General features: G+C 34.5%; 1 protein-coding gene across 2 annotated transcripts; it reads left to right on the forward strand.

Annotated features, from left to right (window-relative positions):
* Positions 1–857: 857 nt before the first annotated feature.
* Positions 858–22,232, forward strand: LOC109107222 (heat shock 70 kDa protein 4L-like). 2 transcript variants are annotated; one of them, XM_042742800.1, is made up of 19 exons: positions 858–1,209; positions 4,465–4,522; positions 4,628–4,768; positions 4,970–5,092; positions 5,184–5,283; positions 7,729–7,862; positions 7,963–8,207; positions 8,446–8,522; positions 8,617–8,768; positions 9,528–9,634; positions 11,160–11,293; positions 12,387–12,583; positions 14,033–14,110; positions 16,546–16,680; positions 17,916–18,041; positions 18,248–18,355; positions 18,978–19,097; positions 19,707–19,868; positions 21,301–22,232. In XM_042742800.1, the coding sequence occupies exons 1-19, from the start codon at positions 1,103–1,105 to the stop codon at positions 21,475–21,477; spliced, it is 2,481 nt and encodes an 826-aa protein (XP_042598734.1). In that variant the 5' UTR covers positions 858–1,102; the 3' UTR covers positions 21,478–22,232. The 2 variants fall into 2 exon arrangements, with proteins under 2 accessions (XP_042598734.1, XP_042598733.1); XM_042742799.1 differs by having other exon boundaries at positions 859–1,209; positions 19,704–19,868.
* The last annotated feature ends 400 nt before the right edge of the window (positions 22,233–22,632 follow it).

The raw sequence follows: 22,632 nt of genomic DNA on the forward strand, positions 1-22,632 counted from the left end.
CAATTGCTTGTACACTTTTTTTCTACCACATCTTTTCCTTCCCTTCGCCTCTCTATTAATGTGCTTGGACACAGAGCTCTGTGAACAGCCAGCCTCTTTTACAATGACCTTTTGTGTCTTGCCCTCCTTGTTCAGGGTGTCAATGGTCGTCTTTTGGACAACTGTCAATTCAGCAGTCTTCCACATGATTCTGTAGCATACAGAACTAGACTGAGAGCCCATTTAAAGACCTTTGCAGGTGTTTTGAGTTAATTAGCTGACTAGAGTGTGGCAACAGTTGTCTTCAATATTGAACCTTTTCACAATATTCTAATTTTCTGAGATACTGAATTTGGGATTTTCCTTAGCTGTCAATTATAATAATCAAAATTAAAAGAAATAAACATTTGAAATATATCAGTCTGTGTGTAATGAATAAATATAATATACAAGTTTCACTTTTTGAATGGAATTAGTGAAATAAATCAACTTTTTGATGATATTCTAATTATATGACCAGCACCTGTATTTTAATCACCAAATAATAAAGCCATTCGGCAACGCCTTTAACATGAAAATAATAATCTCCCATCACCTGCAGTCTGATGTTTTCGATTATAAAGACGGCGGTGCTAATTATATCCTTTTATTATTAATATAATTCCTGTTTATTTATTTATTTTCATCACCACATCCAGTGATGGACCCTGAGGTCGTTTACTGCACGGTCATCCCCAGTGACGTAAAACTGCGAGCTTCTCTCGCCAGGTTCTAGATTCTTCGTCCTTATCTGGGATGCTGCGCCAATCGAACCGCTGGTTGGCGTCCAGTAGCCAATCAGAACCGTCCGTGGGCGGGGTTTGCCTGATTTCCAGTCTCTTGACAAATGCGCAGGTTTACCCACATCGCCGGTTGACAATATCAGTGGAGGCTGCAAGAATGCAGTAGAAGCGTTCTCTGCTAAGATTAGACAGGAAGAATTATCTATAAAAAGCCCGACTTACATAATAGCGAGTAATTCTTCTAGTGCACATAACTGTAGAATAGGGGTGTTGTGTTCTCACCCAGCTGCGCTGTCAAAACTGGATCGGAGGTGTTGAGCATAAAGAAATAAGGACTGAACATGTCTGTGGTGGGAATTGATGTGGGTTTCCAGAACTGTTACATCGCTGTTGCCAGGAGCGGCGGCATTGAAACCATTGCAAACGAATACAGTGACAGATGCACTCCGTAAGTATAGCACTGCCATCCCTGTAAAATGATGCTGTGTGTCGTTACGCAACGTTTGCTGTTGCCTAGCTGGCCGTGTTCCCGATCCAGTGCATTATGCTCCTGCGACTTTGTCCGAAAGATGCTAAGCCTCCGTGCATCTCCATTAACCAAGTGCTATCAGTTTAACCGCTGTGCGAGTCTTATCAGTGTTTGCAACGCCCTGAAACGCGTCTGAGAGCAGTGCTAAAGAAGGCTGTTTTGTGCTTTAATTTATCTAATTATCTTATTATCACTAAAACGCCGAAGTCCTGATTTGATAATGTGAATAAGAGACAATGCACGGCGTAGTTCGCACATCCAGTCGCTTGTGAAATGGATTAGAATGACTGTTTGTGGCATTTCACTGCACGCGAACGGTTTACTCTGACACCCTTCGTGGGGTGAATCCGCGAGACTGTGACCGCGCAGTCGTGCAGGTCGCTCGGTCGACAAATCCACACTCTCTCGTTTGGGCGCGGCAGCACATGCAGTCAAAATAAAATGCTGTAAAAACTGGATGTTTTGTTGGAAATGTTTCACAGAGTCGGTTTTGGACAATCGGTCTGAAAGGGAATCACAACTGAGCTGTTGTAGGGGGTCACTGCGGTGCTTACTCAAATCTAATTATGTAGTGTAGCGCATCCTCAGTTTATCCTGCAGCACTAGTTACAGATTACACTGATTCTTGAAATACAATGGGACACCACACGTCCTACAAATCTGCCATCGGTTTTAATATGGCAACATTTGCACTGAAATCCATTAAAAACACTCCACACAACAACACAAAACACCACACCACATCACATAAAATATATATATAATAAAAATATTATTAAAAATGGTTTCTAGGCTATATCCTGAGAGAAGGAAGAGATAAAGTTTTACAGCTGTGTTACAAATTTTTGTCAATAACATGAAACCAATCAATCAATAGCAAGGATGTTTTCTTTCTTAACATTTACATTTTACATTTATGCATTTGGCAGACCCTTTTATCCAAGTACAGATTTTCAAAGCTTTTTTTGGGTGAATTATCTTTATGTATTTTACCTGTTATGAGTTAAACAAGTCCACAATTGTAAAGGAAATGTTTGGGACTTTTAGAAAATGACCTCAAATTACATAGATCATTGTAAAATATCTATCTATCTATCTATCTATCTATCTATCTATCTATCTATCTATCTATCTATCTATCTATCTATCAAACTATCTATCTATCTATCTATCTATCTATCTATCTATCTATCTATCTATCTATCTATCTATCTATCTATCTATCTATCTATCTATCTATCTATCTGTTTGTCTGTCTATCTATCTATCTATCTATCTATCTATCTATCTATCTATCTATCTATCTATCTGTCTATCTATCTATCTATCTGTCTATCTATCTATCTGTCTATCTGCACTGTAAAAAAAAGTCTGTAGTTTTTACAAAATAATTTTGGCAGCTGTGGTTGCCAGAATACTTTTGTAAAAAAATACAGAAAAACTGTAAACACAATTACGGCCAAAAACTGTAAATTTTACAGTACACTGTAAAAAAAAGTCTGTAGTTTTTACAAAATAATTTTGGCAGCTGTGGTTGCCAGAATACTTTTGTAAAAAATACAGAAAAACTGTAAACACAATTACGGCCAAAAACTGTAAATTTTACAGTATAAAAACTGTTTAAAAGAGAAAAGAAAATTTGAATGTAAACCAGTAAATTCAACAACGCACACTGCTATTAAAATCTGTTTTGTACCTTTAACATACTGACAACCACCATAATAATGCAGGTGGTAAAAGAGAAAGCCACATGAAGAATCGAAGTTCATCACAAGTAGCTTCGCCACAAGCAGAAGTTTATATTAATATATAGAAGGTGCACAAAGTCATTCATGCAAACACAAAACACCATCATGGTGACACACGATACTTAAACAATTCAATAAACTTTCATTAAACAGCAGAAGATGTAACATAAAGCCCAAATGTACAACTGATAACAAAAAAACTATTAAAAAACATGATTATTTAAACAAAATACTTTCAAATGTGGAGCGTCACACAGGGAATTCTGGGAATATCAGTTTACAGTTTTTGACTGTAAATTATACATTGATTTGTTCTTTTTTTATTTCTAAAAACTGTAAAATTAACAGCATTTTACTGTAAAATTACATGAAATGTCTGGTTAGATCTTTTACAGTTTTTCCCTGTATATAGTACAGGAACTTACTGTTAACCTATTAACACTTTTTTTTATAGCGTTTTTACAAAATTGTACAGTTAAAATGACACTTATTTTTTACAGTGTACAATATGCTACAAACAAATAGCCTAAATTATAAAAAAACAATATTATTATAATTGTAGCCATATTTTTATATATATAGATGGGCAACCTCTCAGGTTCACAATTATTTTTATTTTTTGTGGAAAAAAATGTATTACCTCAATTTGCATCGTTTCATCAATCATGCTAAAATTAGTCTACAGCATAAACTTGTAAAGTGACATACATACTTTATTTGTATTTTTAAAAACAACAGACTAAAACTTTAGTTTTTACAATATTTGCATGTCAAATTAACAAAATTGTTTTTGTTATGAGTATTACAGTATTTCTCTGTTTTTGATACCAATAATTTGTAATTTTAACAAATAATTTTGATTACAATCACATATTGTTATTGTAAATATAACAAAATATTATGTTTAATAGTTTACAAAATTCCACTGTGAATTAAACAAAAAAAAATATGTTTTGGGGTTTACAATACTTTTCTGTATGGATTTTACATAGTTTTTCTGTAAATTTCACGGTCATTTTTTACAGTGTGTCTATCTATCTATCTATTAAACATTTTCTCTCTGGTAGTGACTCCAATAGATGGATCTGAAAATGAGTTTGAAACATCCTGTCGTCTCATTCTATGCATTCTATGAAAGTGAATTAATATTTCACACAGTATCGTATCTGATGTTGACATATTAATTGCTACTATAGAAATCACACATTCTTGATATGCATTTTCGAATCTCAAAAGCTTATTTCACACCATAACATGGTATGCAACTCAGAAAAGACTTGTGATAAGCGCTAGTGAAGACGCTGTCCAAGGTGCTGATCCACACCCTGCACATCCATGTTCTATACTGCATCAGTTTGCAAATAAAATACGGAGGGTGTCATCACAATGTATGGTACATTTATGAACATGTCATCTTTTCCAACAGAGCATGCATTTCTCTGGCCTCTAAAAATCGGACCATTGGAAATGCTGCTAAAAGTCAGGTACGAAATGCTGTTGATTTCATGCTTTCTAATTTATTAACATTTGAAATGTTTGCTAATCATAAAATGAGGTAGGATATTAACCAATAAACATGCCCCCTACAGATCATAACTAACTTTAAGAACACAGTTCACGGCTTTAAGAAGTTTCACGGTCGAGCGTTCGATGACCAATTTGTTCAAGGGGAAAAATCCAAGTTGCCTTACAGCCTTCACAAACTGGACAATGGAAGCACTGGAATAAAGGTGATAAACTGTGTTTTGCCATCACTTTGAAAATTGTTTTGCTATTGTAGATCACCGTGCCAAAATTTAAGTTGTTCTGGACAAAAAACATGCAAAACATGCATAAAAAAAACATGAATAGTTGTGTGCATATTAAATGATTCAGGAATCCAATGAAACTTGTAGAATGTTAGAGATTGTCTTACATTTGCATTCTCACAGGTACGTTATCTGAATGAGGACAAGGTGTTTACCATCGAGCAGATGACTGCCATGTTGCTCACCAAGCTGAAAGAAACTTCTGAGCACGCCTTGAAGAAGCCTGTGGTGGACTGTGTGATATCTGTGAGTGCTTCTAAATCATTGAACCTAGCATATTTCCAGTAGGGCTCTTGACATTGCTGTCATCTCTTTGACATCTTTGGCTTTTCTCCAGGTCCCCAGCTTCTTTACGGATGTAGAAAGGAGATCTCTGATGGATGCAACTCAGATTGCTGGGCTGAACTGCTTGAGGCTGATTAATGACACAACAGCAGGTCAGCAAAATTAAGCTGTTGATTTTGTAGTTTTATGTTGTCATTATCTAACTAAAAAGAAAAAGATAACCTAAAAATGGGAGCATCCAAATTAACTGGTTTTATAAAAAATATTATTTAAAATTCATCAGTCAACCTTAATACATTGATTTATACCAACAGAACTAATGTTTATGCATTATATCAGGCAGAAATAGCTCTTTAAAGGGATAATTCACCCAAAAACGAAAATTTGCTGTTAATTTACATGTATGTGACTTTTTTTCTTTAGTAGAAAGAATACATAAACAGAAACCCTTGTCAATTCTAAAACTCAAATCAAAGTCAACCACCACGTGAGAGTCAAAAAACAAAAAAATTAAAAATAAATCATACGCAAGAAACATAAAATTAATACCTTTGGCTTGTGACGATATTTTAAGTTCTTTTGAAGCAAAATGATTCGTCTGTTCAAGAAACACAACATTATTTACAACATAATTATTTGAAATCCAAAGCCTCAGATGTCCGGTTTGTGAAAAAAAACATTCTTTTGAACTGAACCAGACAGAACCTTCTGAAAGCAGCATTGATTTACAAGTTACTCAAAACCCACTTTCGGATGTTTTCTGACAGTCACTGTGACTCAAAATGACCCACAATTCCAAAATAATATGGTCCTATGATGCCGTTTTTTGCTAGCTCATTCAGTGCTTCAGTTCCTCCAACAGTAACGGAACTGAGGAAACAGTTCAGACTTGGGCCAAAGACGAGCTGCTTATATGAGCATGCCTGAACCGAGAGCTTAAATGAAGGGGCGAAATCAAAGTTTTCATGGTTTCTCATGGATTATGTAAAAAGGTGAGCTGAGGGTGAGTGAATTAACAGCAAACGTTCATTTTTGGGTGAACTATCCCTTAAGAGTAGCAAATGCAAGGGACCACTTTTTACAGTTTGCATGTTGTTGAAAAACTAACTACACAAATCTCATTTTTAACTACATAAAACAGGCTGCATGACTATTATGCAGATTTACTGTAAAAGTTGATTGGCATATTGTACATGTGTTAGTGATTTCATCATGATATTAACTCTTAATGACTAAATAAAATGAATAAACATTAAATATAATATGAATACATTCTCTCTCTCTCTCTCTCTCTCTCTCTCTCTCTCTCGTTATTGCTGTCATGACAATAATAACCCCTTCTTAGGATGCCAAACCCCTGATCTAGCTGAATGTGTGAGGGTGTTGCGGAAGCAAAATTAATGTGTGATGACTGACAAAAACATGATTCATGAATCAAGTGATAACATTTTCTTTCCCTTGTGTAATGATGTTTTCTTAGTCATTTTCAACATCTTCGACAGAGTAACTGTTTGCAGTAATAATGCTGTTGGCCAGTGTAACTAAACAGTTGTTTGTGTTATTCACAAGTGGTTTTAATAATTGTGTAGAGTGTTTTTTACTTCTAACTTCTCCTTCAGCTATTTCATGGCAACAATTTCAAGCAGGATATTAACTACTACAGAAAATACGTCATCATAAATAGGCTATTTAATGTTCAGGAGTTTGAAACCAGCCAAAATTAGTAAGGAATAATGTATCAGCTGGTTATTATCATAAAAAAGTAAAAATGTATCTTAAAAAGGAATAAATAGAAATTGTGGCCACAAATTCTTAATCAAAGAATCACGTCACGCCCAAGTGGACCGTGTTCCAGTAGAGAAGTCAGAAAACCAAGACGATTGTTAACAATACCAGTCAATTAAAAATACATAAAAAGTGGTATTTTGCACAGATAATGTCATAGTATCATGTCCACAAATAGAGGTTGGATAGTACTGTGTGCTCCACTGAGTTTATTGAGACACCGCCTAACATAAGTGTTAATAAACAACATGTTGATGCACTGAACAGACATATTCGATTCTGAATTTGGAGTTGTTGCGATTCTTCCAAGTCGGAACTCTTGGCTTGGGAGGGTGTTCTATTTAAAAAGTTCCTACTGGAAACTCGGAATTTGAAACTTCCGAATACAAATGGAACACAGCATAAAAATCCATTAATTTGTGACCATGTTTTATTAATTCACTCGTTTAGTGAAATCTAACCAAAAGCCACTGAACCACAGCAGTTTAACCAAAAAGGTAATGAATTAGAACAAAGTAACCAGCAATTCTACTTTGTTCCCTTGTTTTAGTTAAATCATGGCCACTTATTGTAAGTGTTAAATCGTGGTGACGTTGTGCTAATTTGTAAATTTTTTTTTTTATAATGACCATCTGAAGTGCTTTATTTGGCTTCCATTGATGTTAATAGTAAAACAGATATACAGAATTGTTGTTTAAAACGTTAACTGAATATTTTGACGGATGACTTTTAGAAGTACTCTCACCTCTGTCTATTATTACAGTCCACAAGGCCTTTTCACAAGTTATTATTTTTTGCTATTCTTGTTGCAGTGGCCTTGGCTTACGGCATCTATAAACAGGACTTGCCAAACCCAGAGGAGAAACCCCGTAATGTTGTGTTTGTTGACATTGGGCACTCATCTTATCAAGTCTCTGTTGCTTCCTTTAACAAGGGAAAACTGAAGGTCTGTGTTATTCATATCTTTTAATGGGATATGTTTACTTCAAAGAATTATGTTTAATCCTTCACAGAGATGTTTTTATCAAACCCTTCTTTTTTTTCAGGTGTTGGCTACAGCATTTGACCCATATTTGGGCGGACGCAACTTTGATGAAATGCTTGTGGAATATTTCTGCGAAGATTTCAAAAACCGTTTCAAACTCAATGTTAAAGACAACCCAAGAGCTCTTCTAAGGCTCTATCAGGAGTGTGAGAAACTGAAGAAACTCATGAGTGCAAACTCTTCTGATCTCCCTCTCAACATCGAGTGCTTCATGAATGACATTGATGTCCATGGGAAAATGAACAGGTAATTCAATTATTTTTAAAGTTTGGCCCTAAAATTAACATAGAGTGAAAACAACTGAAGTACCTTTACCTTAACGTCCACATAACCTCTTTCGTAAATACTAGAATTGTTACTGGCTGTTATAAGTAGGTGCAAAGTGTTGGGAAATGAAATATATGCAAATGAAGCATTTCAGGCTTAATAGAAAATAGTTGGATTGATGGTTTGAGCAGAAACATGTCATTGTGATTGGACACAGGCTTCAGTTTGAAGAGATGTGTGCTCATCTCTTGATGAGAGTGGAGGCGCCGTTGAAATCGGCCATGGAACAATCAAGTAAGCAGCCGCCGATGGCCCAGTTCACCAATGAATCAGTCACCACAGATGTACAATTTAAATCCATTGCTAATTTGCATTCGTCCTGGTACAGAGCTTAGCAGAGACGAGATCTATGCCATTGAGGTGGTGGGCGGAGCCACCAGAATCCCGGCCACAAAGGAGAGAATCTCAAAGTTCTTCGGTAAAGACATCAGCACCACACTGAACGCAGATGAGGCTGTGGCACGCGGATGTGCGTTACAGGTAAAACAGACTCTTAAAGGTGACATATTGTGAAAATCTGACTTTTTTCAGTACCATAATCAGTTCCCCAATGCATCCACCAACCCAGAAAACCTGAAAAAGGACAACCCAGTTATTTGGTTTTGGTAGGCCTTTCTCTGCAAACTTGTGAAAAAACGAGTCGCTCAGATTTCGATCCCCTCGTGATGTAGAAAGGGGCGGGGAGCAGCAGTTCATTTGCATTTAAAGAGACATGCATGAAAACAGTGTTCTGCTTCCACTCAAAATAGGCATTTTCAAAATAATATATCATTTGATCTATGGGGTATTTTGAGCTGAAATTTCACAGACACATTCTGGGGACACCTGAGACTTATGTTACATATTGTTAAAATGGGCATAATAGGTCTTTAGGTAAGATAATAATAGGTAAGACATAAAATTCATTAAGCCCTATTAAAAAAGACCATAATCTGAACAAATCCATCAATAGCACTTAAAATGGCCTCGATAACAGGCATTATAGATGTCAGCACAGAAACAGCAGAGGTGTGAGAGTGTGATACAGAACAGTTGAACAATACTTGTGCCAGTTCCCTGGGGAGTCTGTGGGAGAGGTGTAGAAACAAGATGAAATCTGTGTGATGCATGCATGGATTACCATGCAACGCTGTCTCTGATTCCTTACACTCTTACCCTTTTGCGACAGCTTATGTAACTGCATTTGCTTGTATATCATAAATGTTTATTTTTTGTGTATGTGTGTGTGTGTTTGTGGTATGTGCAATCCTGTCTCCAGCCTTCAAAGTCCGAGAGTTCTCCATTACAGACGCAGTTCCCTTCCCGATTACTCTTCGCTGGAATTCTCCGACAGATGAAAGTGTCGGGTAAGAGCCTTCACATTCAAACCCTTATACTGTTTGAATCCAGTGCAGGTATCTGAATTAAGCATATTGTGTCCCAATAATTCTCTTTACAAAGTGATTATTTGTTGTGATAACAAAGCAAAGCATAACTTAAAGTTCAGGATTTGGAACAAACCACCAACCTCAAGAATCAGCGAATAACTCGATCCAATGAATGATGCATCAAATCATGAGGCTTATTAAATTTCTTGGCAATCACAATTTGATTTGCACTTGGTGGGCCATAAAAAGACTTACATGGCAGAAGGGACCCAAGCCATGTAGGCATGAGAAAATAATACAGACCAACAGGCAAGCACCTAGCAACCAACCATATCATCCTAACAGATGCATAGTAATGTGCTGAAAACCACTGGAAAGCAGCCATGTACAGTAGCAATGAAACAATTCAGCAGTGTGGCAGCATTACATTTTAGTCAGGAAATTAAAAATATATAGTGTATTTAATTGCATAGCTGGGGTTTTTTATATATATATTATCTTTATAAAAATCTTAACAATAAATGTATCCATATATTAACCTATTTTTAATAGCAAGTGTCACATGCCCAATTTTCAAATGTAAATGTGTGGGATGTGTTTTTGACATGAACTGTCAACTCTATAAATATGCTAAATTATAAAGCTAATATATATATATATATATATATAAATAGTTATATATATATAGTATATAATCTGCATAAGTGAAATATATATATATATATATATATAAATAGTAACCTAAAAATTTAAGTAAAAAAAAAAAAAAAACATCACTGAATCTGCATAAGTGAATTAATACATTAATTTCTACCAACAAAATATATTTTTATGGGTTAAATCAGGCAGAAATAACTTGCCACTTTGTACAGTGTAGTATTATAATGTTGTAATGCTTAATTTTTGAAACACAATACATTAAATATTAAAATACATGTTAATTTAAGTATTAATATTTTAATAAAAAAAGAGAATTAATCCGAACATGGTTCTAAGATTTCTAGAGGAAATAAATTTTAAACATCTTTTCTAGTCTTCCTTTGATTGATTGCACTTCATTCTCGCTTAGAAGCTGGTATGGCGTTTAAAAGAAAAGAAAGAAAGAAAAAAAAGAATTAAAAATGAAATAAAAATAAATAAATAAATGAATAAATGTTTTTAGAAAATGTTATCAAGAATTTGAATGCCTTTAAAAATTTTTTTTTTTTTTTGGCTTTAAAAATGTTGTAGTAATTTCTACTAACAATTAAAATAGAAATGAAACAAATAAGGAAAAAAGTTAATGATTGGTACATCATTTTTGTTTGCTAATTGCTGAAACTTGCACACGTGAGTTGCTTGGGGGAGATATTGAAACTTGTCTGATTAAAGATTATGAGGGCACATGAATTAAAAACAAAAACAAAAAAAAAACATTGATCATAAATATTCCACAAAAGAAATACGAAATGTTATTTTTGATTTCATTGTGACTCTTAAGAATGAAAATCTTTCTCGTCTTCAGGGAATGTGAGGTGTACAGTAAGAACCATGCAGCACCTTTCTCCAAAGCCATCACCTTCCACAAGAAGGAACCTTTTGACCTGGAAGCATTCTATAGTTCTCCACATGAGCTGCCCTATCCGGATAGCAGAATAGGTGGGTATTATTGTGTGGCATCTTCAGTATCATGTTGATTACATTCTGTAATGGCCTTCTTAAACCAGACTTTATTTAAACTTCTATAGGAATCAGTTTGGAATGATTCACTTTGAGTTTTAGTCAGCTCTAGCCTAATTTACGACCAAAATGAGAACTAATCACTCTGGTGCAAAGCCCAGGGGACCCTTAAATAGTCGTTCATGGCCTCATTTGATTAAGAATGCCCTTGGCATTGTGATCCATTGTGTCCGAGCACCTGTTATATCTTTAACACACTAACTGAAGTGGGTTAGGGTAGGTCTAATCTCAGGGGAGTGTCACAGAGGTGTCAAAATACACCTACCAGCCAGGTAATTAGGACTGAGACATGACGTCCCCAAAGCTCTAATTCCCTTCACATCATACTCCCTCTTCATACTTGTGTGAGTGTGTGAGGGCCTAATACACTCCCCATATGGCAGGGTCAGAAATGAATTTTTCCTCTGTGTGGCAATATTTTCCCCAAACCTATTTCCATTTTTTTTTTTTTTTAAGTGAAGGTGTTTGCTAGTTTAGGAAATACCTGTAAATTAACAGAATTTATTTTCTATAAAACAATTTCTGTAAAGGTATTTTACTTAATTTTAAAATCATTTGACCATTTTGTAATACTAACATTATTTAGTTATTATTATCGCCATTATTTTTATAATTCTATATACATTTCTATGTAATTTAAGAAAAATACCCTATAAATAATACAGTATTGTTCTGTATAAAAAAATGAGAAATACTATAATGTGTCGATAATACTTAAATAACAGCCAAATTTTTTATTTTATAGATATTGTTAGTAATTTTACAGAGTTATTTTCTGTATAAATAGGATTTGTTCAACACTTTTCCTTCATTTTCACATTTCACTTCAATCACTATCGTTGTGATAGATTTAGTTTAGTTGTGCAGGGACAATTTTTCCCCATCTTTAATTTGGGGGACATTTTTGTTCATTTTGGTGGCATTTTTGCATGTGGATCGATTGAAAGAAAGTGTTAAAAGTATTACTATCTGATTCTGATTCTGATTAGCATGCTTTTCCTCTTGCGGTCAGGCCGCTTCACCATACAGAATGTCATGCCGCAGCCTGATGGGGGCAGTTCAAAGGTCAAGGTGAAAGTGCGTGTGAACATGCACGGCATCTTCAGCGTGTCCAGTGCCTCTCTGATAGAGAAGCAGAAAGGAGAGGCAGAGGATGTGCAGATGGACACAGAACCGGCTGTACAGAATGAGGGCAGGCCTGAGGAACAGGTAGGAGACACTGATTGGCAAAATGTATTCATTCTTTAGATACATAAGTTTAATTTAAAATGAATCTAATTCTGAGTTTGTGGAATTTTGAATTCCATTGATGATGAGACTGCCAAGAGAAATACCTGAATGATTAGTTCAACCAAAAATGCTAATTTTGTCGTCTTCTTGTTCCAAAGCTGAATGACTTTCTTTGTTCTTGAAACATGAGTAGATACACAGGCACAGCATTAGGGTTCTAACCAGAAGAGTGTTTTTGCTCTTTGTCACTAATTTAAGCTCACTGCGTTTGGCACTGAAAATGACACCTCTGTCCTAGAAGAGGAGGACTGTCATTCTCACATTAGGGGTTACTTTATTTAGCTTACCAGGGTTCTGACATGCCATCAACAGCTGTAATTTGGCACAGCAGTTTTTAAACTAGGCCAAAACCAAAAATATCTTAATATGCTGGAAGGTAAGTTACTGGTCAGGTACAATTATAACATCAATCAATCAGTACATATACTGTGCACTGTATGAAGCTAATGCAAGATGTAACACATGTAGGCATAATTTATATTTGTCTAAAATTTTGATTTAAAAAAAAAAAAATATGAGAAGCCTAAAATCAATGTTCCCAAATAACAGATTGTATTTAGAAAAAAAATCTAATACACTACCATTTCAAATATTGGTTGGTATTGATTTTTTATGTTTTTGAACGCTCATCAAGGTTGCATTTATTTGATCAAAACATAATGTTAAGGAATATTATTACAATTTAAAATAACTGTATAGATAATTTTATAAAACTGTATAAATCTAATTTATTCCTGTGAAGGCAAAGCTGAATTATTCTTTATATAATGTTATTGTTATTGTTGTGGAAATAATTCTTATTATTTAGATATTATTATCAATGCTATTATCAATATTTTTAGGTAAATCTGATGTATATATTTCAGGATTCTTTGATTAGTGAGTTTAAAAGTACAACATGTACATTTATAACAAATCTTTTGCAACATTATAAATGTCCTTACTGTCACTTTAAATCAATTTAATTCATCATTGTGGAATAAATAACAATTAGAAATTAGAAAAAGTACTAATTTCAGAAACTGAAAGTAAATATATCAAACACTAGTAAATGTATCAGTATGTAGTATTCAAGTATGCAATGGAAGACAGATTATTGCACAAGGCTACACAAACTAATAATACATAATACATGAATACAGTTAAAGGTGTTTTAAAGCAGCATACCTCAGCTCTATTACATGCTTTGTCATTCATTTTAAGGCTTTATTTGTTTGTTTTGTGAATGCGACACAATGGTCCTCGTTTATGAAGAATATTCAAAACAAGCAAATATATTCAGTACTGTGAGCTTTTAAAAATTAATTTGGTGGACAGTGAAGCTGCGGGACCAGATCACTCATGCTGTGTTTACACTTTTGTTAATAGAATAAAATGCAGGTGGACCAGGAAGGCCAAGGAGAACAGCCCACTGAAGAGGAAAAGATGAATAACCCTGGTAGTAAGGTACAATTTACCTTGACAATATATGCAAATAAATTCTCACATGCTGTTTATTGCTATCTATCTATCTATCTATCTATCTATCTATCTATCTATCTATCTATCTATCTATCTATCTATCAATATATCCATATAACCATCTATCTATCTATCTATCTATCTATCCTATCTATCCATCTGTCTGTCTATCTGTCTATCTATCTATTAGGGGTGCTCCGACTGATTGGCTACCGATCACTATCGGCCGATAATCATGTTGGGATGATTGATCGGCGGTCTCTAAAAAGGCCAATCTCAAAATACCGATCTCAAGCTCATGACGCTGCCGTGAGAGGTTTGGCACGAAATGCAGCGGCACCATCGTAGTCTCTCTCTGGCGTGGGTTAAATAATTATAATGCTATATTTCTTCAATAAATAACTTATAAAGTAATTTGAAAACCTTGTGTGAGAAGTAACTTCAAAAACAGTGGGAGTGAATCACCGCGGGCTCTCTTTCTCTCTCAAAATACGCCAATGGCTTCAAATCACCACACATCGCCTCTGTCTATAAGCGAGCTGCACTGGTGACACAGGAATAATCGCTTGCACCATCGAGGCAGTGTCACATCGTCACTAAAGATTATAAATTGCATTACTTTTTAATTTTTGCCTGTGTTTAACCATTCAGTGCTCGGGCGCTCTCCTGGAGGCCGTGCTCTCATGCACACTTGCAGCGCGCATGACAGGTTCACATTAGGTTCACATTACTCTGTTTGCAGTGCGTATGCGGTGCATATTTTTTCCGGCACTCATGTTAACGGAAAGCGTTCACACTGCACACACGGTTGTGGTCTGGCAGCAGTCTTCAGTAGTGTAGAGATCGATTCCGCACCGAGTCTGTTGCTGCGCTGCAAGCACTGAATTAAAGTAACAGCGCATTGTTTTCAGTAAATATAAACATGGATTGACACGAAAATGTAGTAATTACACCATACATGCATATTAATAAAGTCTACTGTGTTTCACAGTCAACACACAAAGTTTACCTTACCTTACATGGCTTTTTGGCTAGGTTTAAAGGGAAAGAGCACTTTTAGATAAACAAGGCAATAAGATGGCACTCGTGGAGAAAGAAAAGCAAAGTTCTTTATGAACGGCAGGATTGCTTGTAATTAGGGCTGTGAATCTTTGGGTAGACAGCGATTCGATTCATGGGTTTTTGATTCGATTCAAGAATGATTTTTGCAAATTTAGAACGATTCAGTTCGATTCGATTCACAATTAAATTTGATTATAACGATTTGATTCTGCATTCTTTAAGTGCATTCACAGGATTATTTAAATGCTTCCCCTAAATTATTTCAATGCTTAGTCAAGGGGGAAATTACACAGCAGCCTTTATGGTTACAGAACCATAGGTAAGAAAACAACAACAGCACACTTTTGTCCATTGTTAGATGCTGTAAAATGTAAAATTTTATGTAAGCCAAGATTTTAAAAAAGAACTTAAAAGTATTATGCATAAGTTAACATTTTGTCACACCAGGGGTGTAGCCACAATTTCAGAAGTGACTGAAATGTCAAATACAATAATTTTATGTATTTATGTATTATCCTAATTCTTTTTCTTCTTATTTTTTTTTTTTTACAAGGAATTATTTGCTTATCAATTATTTGAATTTGCTATAAGAAATCAAACTGCTGGATCACTGCTGGACAATAATCAGTCATTTGTAATCTATCATTTTAATGGCAATTTTATGATTGTTTTATATACTACAAACAATTATTTCAATTTTCTGCACAGAATAAGGTAGAAAATATACTTTATATTTTCTGTACTGTAATAAATTATATTTCAATTAGCACTGCATCATTCATCAATTTTATTTATTTGGTTTTTTTTCTTAACGTTTCATCAGTTCATTCTGCTTTTTATTCAGCTTAGCTGCAGATATAGCCTGTCACGTCTATGAGCGCGAGATCACTCCTCTTTCAGTGCGAAAACTTCTTTCTCTCATTTTCATAAAATAAAATGCTATTAGCCTATTTAACTTTTCCTCTCCATCAGTGAATCTTGATTCTGAAAGAAAACGCGCCCGGTGTCTGTTTGCTATAACAAACACCGGGCATATAGCATTTGTAATCGATGCATCGATAAAACAAGTGTATGGTTACACCCCTACTTGTAATAAATGTTTAAAAAAAGGAAAGGCAGTAGAGCTGACAGTTTCGTCAATGGTAAGTTTGTGATATTTTAAGAAAAGTAGTTTAAATGTTTTGCCACTTGCTTGAGCAAATTAATATATAAATCTAATATATATAATAGAAGTAACTAATATATAAATCTAGAAGATATCTATCTATCTCTCTTTCTGTCTCTCTGTCTGTCTGTCTGTCTGTCTGTTTCTTGATAATTGTATATATTATCTTTTCAATTTTCTTATTTTCTTAAAGGATGGTGAGAAACAAGATCAAGGTGCAAGCAGTAGCAAAGCCAAGTCAAAAGTGAAGAGTGTTGATCTGCCCATTTTGGCCAACACCACCCGACAGCTGGATCGAGATGTGCTCAACAACTTTGTTGAATATGAAGTAAGTCATAATTCACTTTCAGTCTGCCTAAGGTCCCTGGAGAACACGTGGAGAGTTGCGAACTTGCGGAGTGTTTTAACTCAGCTCAGTTCAAAGCAGCCCTCTTTTCCCAACAGTGCATTTTTGATTCTCATCTCAAACTGGAGCCCCATTTTTTACACTTTAAGCTGAATTCATTTTGTTTATATGTACTCACTATATCTGTCTCTTGGTAGCTACTGTTTATAACACTTGCCAGCTGAACCAACTGTATCTTGTACTGTGCACGTTGCTAAACTCATATGAGGGATTTAGTGTTTGCCCTAAATATCCATGACAGAGCTCAGTTCAGACCTCAGGGAAAAGATATTAGTAGATCATTTCGTCAGTGATGCGACATTAGAGTCATGTCCTACACTTACTAGTTCATCCTTTAGCTTTAAAAAAACGTATGGTGTGTAATCTCACATGTTAAAACTCTTTAAACAAGGCATTACAGCTTTATGTTATTGTATTTTTGTTAATCAACAAATAATCATGAATTGACAAAATTTCTTAATACTGACGCTCTTGGTCTTTTTGTGCACAACTCATTTGTGCTTGTGATTCCAAAGCAGAAAATGCCTGTCTTTGTCATTTTTATTAAAAACTAAATTTGTCTAATGTCACCTAGTCCAAAACTGACAGATATTGATAAGGTTATTGCATACATATTGCAAATACACATTTGTAATTATGCAATTGCAATTTAGAACATTTCAAATGTATTGACTTTAAATGTAATATTGAATAACAGTACAGTTTAATTACAATTCAAGTATTATTATAACAAAGCCCACTTTGTAAAAATGTTCTCAAGACAGATAGTGATGAAAGTGTAATCTCACAAGTACAGTTTTTAAAAAAAACATTCAATACAGTTGAGTTTTTTTCACAAGGGTATGTTTGAAGTCTCATTTATAATCTGAATATTAGGTTATAGTTTATTTGAATTGTCCTTGTTACAGTGTAATTTTATATGTAAATACTGGGTAAAATTAGTTAGCATTAGGGTTTAATTTAGAGTTAGTTGCATGTAATTATGCATAATTTTCTGTTTTTACTATAATAAGTACATGTAATATGCAACAAGAACATTGTAAAATAAAGTGTGACCCTGGATAATTATAGTGTTTGAGAATTTTTGTGACTTAATAGTGTGAAAAGTTACAATGATCCAGTTTGTAAATATATATTCACTGCATTCTCTCTTACAGAAAAAAATGATCATACAGGACAAACTGGAGAAGGAGAGAAACGATGCTAAAAATGCTGTGGAGGAGTATGTTTACGACCTGCGAGACAAACTGTGCGGCATCTACGAGAGATATGTCACTGAAGATGTGAGCACATAATCTCTTTGTTTACCCGGAGCTGTTGTTCTCAGTCAAGACACTAGGGAGCTTATGCTTTGTTTTCTGTATAATCTACCCCAGTTCTGCAGTTCACAAAATATCAAATAATTTTATACTTGGAACAGTACTCAGCTAACAAAATAAAGCTCAGGTAAGACTTACTATGTATGTGTGTGGATGTTCTTCCTTTGCAGGAAAGTAACCGACTCACCATAATGCTTGAGGACACAGAGAACTGGCTGTATGAAGAAGGAGAAGACCAGGAGAAAGAAATCTATCAGGACAAACTGTCTGAACTCAAAGTAGGTGCTTTAGTGTTCGGGTCATGCATGTTCATTACAGTTGTGACATTTTGCTCTATTTATACATTAAGTTATATTATTATTTGATTAATCTCATTTATTAATTCTTTGATTCAGTTTTTATCTCTGGAGCTTAAAAAACTTTTGAATGAATATGCACTTGTATCTTAAAAGTATATCTATGATTATCACAATTTAAATTAAAAAAATGAATGATGTTTTGAATAGTTGTATAACATTGATTGATGTCAACTATACATAGCTTTGGTTTCTTTTTAAACATAAAAATGTACAAATATGCATGGTATTATAATGTTATACTAAAACTAAAATAAAAACAATGGGGAAAAGTCCCTTAAGATGACCTGTATAAAGAAAAAACACATCTTAAGCAATCAGAATAATGCAAGTGGACTTTTTCTTGAAATTGCGCCAAATTGTGTAATCTATAATTGTAATTACCATTAGAAATTCAATTAATTGTGCAGCCCTAGTCTGTAACAAGTTAACTTTTTTGAAAGGAGGCTACAGTGTGCTTCTTTTGGGTCAGTTCGTTAAATGAAAAACTCATTTGCATGAAATATGTGTTATTACAGCAGGATGTTGTCTTTGTCTTTTGTAGAAGTTTGGCGAGCCTATTGAAGAGCGATACAGAGAGCATGAGGGTCGACCCAGAGCATTCGATGAGCTAGGCAAGAAAATTCAGCTTTTTATGAAGGCGGTGGACGTGTATAAACAGAAGGTAAGCTGCAGTGCTTAATGGCACAGTGGACAGTATTCTATAGTTCTGTTAATAGAAAATTATTTGAAAAGCTTTTGTTTTTGTGACTAGAAAGCACAGTTCTAGCCTGTTGCGTTTGTATAAGCCTGGGAGTGATGTACAACCTTCTTTTTTATAAACATTAATTGGTTTTATTTGGGATTACTCGGTTGCACAGATCTACTGGCCTACTTACTTTAATTACTTATACTTTTACACACCATCTACAAGTTATTTCATGTACCTTTTTATGTCTCCCATTATTTTTGGGGTAAAACATTCACTTTAAAAAAAAAGATGTTTCGAGTGTTTGCCTTTGTATCAGTTTCTTTAGTCCTTTATGTTGTTATTTCAAGGTGACATCTTCGTCAGATTAATTGTGTTTGTAACAGCAATATTTAGCATTGTTCAGATTTATGCTTAAGAACTTTTTACATTCATTAGAATTGATCATATTCATATTAATGATCATCATCAGTATTGATGCACTTAAAGATAATATCATGTTTAGCACTGAAAATGATTTTCCTGAAATGAATGGGAGCTGAGCTGCTTTAAATGCTGTGGTCACGTCTGCCGTTTGTCCAGCAGGACGAGCGCTACCAGCACCTGAGCGCTGAGGACATGGGAGTTGTTGAGAAGAGTGTGAGGGAAGCTTTAGGCTGGATGAATGCAAAGATGAACGCCCAGAGCAAACTCACAGTCGCTCAAGACCCAGCAGTCAAAGTAGCAGAGATCATTCAGAAGATTCAGGTTTGTGCACTTTCACAGTAAAAATACAGTCAAGCTGCATGTCACAATTACATTCTTCCCTGTCATTTTTTTAAATAAATAATGAATAAGAGTAAATCATGTCCAAGCTACATTTTAAAAAAGGACATTATATTTTGCATAAAGAAAAATATATTATTTTCATGACAGGTAGTCACTTTGCATGCAAAATTTCTTTATTGTCATGACTGATGATTATGTCATTTTTTGCCATTGTTCTGAATCATGACAAAATAGTGTAATATGATTTTATTTAAAGATTGCATAAATTAATTTAAATATTTACACTATATATTTGCATTAAGTCATGAGATATTTGACATTATGGTAATGAAAATTTGTGTGGAAAATGATTTTTTATATATATTTTTTTATTTTAATGAAAATTTGGGGGGAATTTTTTTTTCTTTGTTTAAATTTGCATAAATATATATATATATATATATATATATATATATATATATAGGGGGGAATTTTTTTTTCAAATAAAAGGAATCAATAAATAAAAGACAAAAATACAATAAATAAAAAATTTTAATGAAAATTTGTGGGGAATTTTTTTTTCTTTGTCTAAATTTGCATAAATAAAAGGCAGCAAAACAAAAACAACCTTGATGTATAAATTCTTAAAACAAACTAAAGTTAAATTTTCACATTTTATTTTAGAGTATCCTTAAAATATCAGTATGTAAGTAATGCTTTTATTTTGACAGACTCTGTCTAGTTATATGTTGTAGTATAATTAAATATTTGTTGTATATATTTTGCATTAAAGTAATGGGAATTAGATTTTTTTTTACATTACGGTAATGACAATATGCTTTATTATAACAATTAACAATTTTGAGATTTTTTTTTAATGACGCAAACTACAATTTATTTATTTTTGTTTGTTGTGGTGCAAAATATTATCTCAATGTGTTATCACAATCCTCATATTGTGCTACTGCCTGACAACACTCCAACCTACTGCATCATTTAAAGGGATACTTCACCCCAAAATGAAAATTTTGTCATTAATCACTTACCCCCATGTCGTTCCAAACCCATAAAAGCTTCGTTTGTCTTCGGAACGCAATTTAATATATTTTGGATGAAAACCGTGAGGCTTGAGACTGTCCCATAAGCTGCCAAGTAAATAACAGTGTCATAAACTATTCTGACGATGCTTTTCATACTTTCCTGGACCTTGACAATGTATTTTACTTGGCAGTCTATGGGACAGTCACAAACCTCCCGGTTTTCATCCAAAATATCTTAAATTTTGTTCCGAACACGAACAAAGCTTTTACAGGTTTGGAACGACACGGGAGTAAGTGATTAATGACAAAATTTTCATTTTGGGGTGGAGTAACCCTTTAATAAAAAGTGATTTATATAAACATGAATCCATCTGTTTTGCGTCTAAATGCAGGAATTAGAGGATGTTTGCAATCCTATCCTCAATCGACCCAAACCCAGAACTGAGGAGCCCATAGAAGAGGGAGACCAAAACAACGGGGCACATAACGGCCCCGCAGCACAGCAAGGTGCCGACAGCAAAGGCAACCAGCAGACGAAGCCTCCGTCTGGAGAGATGGAGGTGGACTGAGCTCTTCCACACTCAACCAACCATCTGATTCTGCTGCCATTCTCACTTAAGCCACTATTAAACCTTTTCGACTTACACCGAACCAATAGCTGGAACCATTCTCTTTGTGTCCACCACTCAGTTGGCTGTATTTGTGCATCTGTTTGTTGAAGTCTGCTCCTCTGTTGGTTTTCTCTTGTACCTATTAAGGGACTGGATCAGGCTGTCCTTTGAATGTTACAGCTGTATTGGAAATGCAGTCCGGGATTGGACGACCACGATAGGATCATATAGAATAGATGTAGTTCAATAGCTGAAACGATCCTGCCGCTCTTAACAAAAAGCTATCCCTAGAACAATGTGATGCATTCTGGGAGACCCAAAGGCATTCTTGAGGTGAATCATATCACTTGGTAACTTGTGATGGGAACATGAATCAAAATACTGTTTGATCAATCGATAAGATTGAGGGGAAACAAGCAAATATGTATGCAATACATATAAATATATGGTTTATATTTGTATTTAATATATACATTTCCAAAGGATGTGTTGTCTAGAGCCTGTAAATATTATTTTAGTAATTTGAATTGATGGGTGCTTAGATATAGGTACACTCCTGTTGTTGACATTGCAATGCTTTCAGCTCCGTAGTGTCATATGAAAGTAGAATGTACTGAGCCGGTCATTACCTTCGTTCCCAGTTTTCATGCAGTCTCATATCAAGTCTTGAGGTTTGATGATCACAAATAATAAAACATGCCTTTATGACTGAATGTGTTTGTTGCCATTTAAATTATTGTGCCAGTGCCAGAAATTTTACACGTAATTCTATAGTCACAAAATCTATACAAGACCAGGGGGGTTTGTAGAAGTGTTAGAAGCACTTATAGGACTTTTATTTACTTATTAAAACTTGATTTATTTTGTAAAATCAGGCATGTAATATAGTGTAATTTTTCATAGAAATACATTACATTAATTTAAGTAATCAATAAGCCACAAGACATTTTTAAATTGATGCGCCACAATAACTAAACACAAGGTTTCCCAAACTGGGATTACTGCAGTGGAACTGGAGGGGGTTTTATTTATTTATATATAATTAAAAAAAACATTGATACCTGTGCTGCGTTAAACTAACTGAGACTTGTTATAGCACTTACATATCTCTCT

This window comes from Cyprinus carpio, chromosome B17, assembly GCF_018340385.1.
Source record: "Cyprinus carpio isolate SPL01 chromosome B17, ASM1834038v1, whole genome shotgun sequence".
In the NCBI taxonomy this organism is placed as follows: Eukaryota; Metazoa; Chordata; class Actinopteri; order Cypriniformes; family Cyprinidae; genus Cyprinus; species Cyprinus carpio.

What these genes read in the sequence shown, in the direction of transcription:
- LOC109107222 (XM_042742799.1), top strand. Translation starts at nt 1,103, where the DNA reads ATGTCTGTGGTGGGAATTGATGTGGGTTTCCAGAACTGTTACATCGCT. An exon ending in ATCGGCCATGGAACAATCAA is followed by an intron (nt 8,523 to 8,616) that starts GTAAGCAGCCGC and finishes GTCCTGGTACAG; the next exon opens with AGCTTAGCAGAGACGAGATC. An exon ending in TGGACGTGTATAAACAGAAG is followed by an intron (nt 19,098 to 19,703) that starts GTAAGCTGCAGT and finishes CCGTTTGTCCAG; the next exon opens with CAGGACGAGCGCTACCAGCA.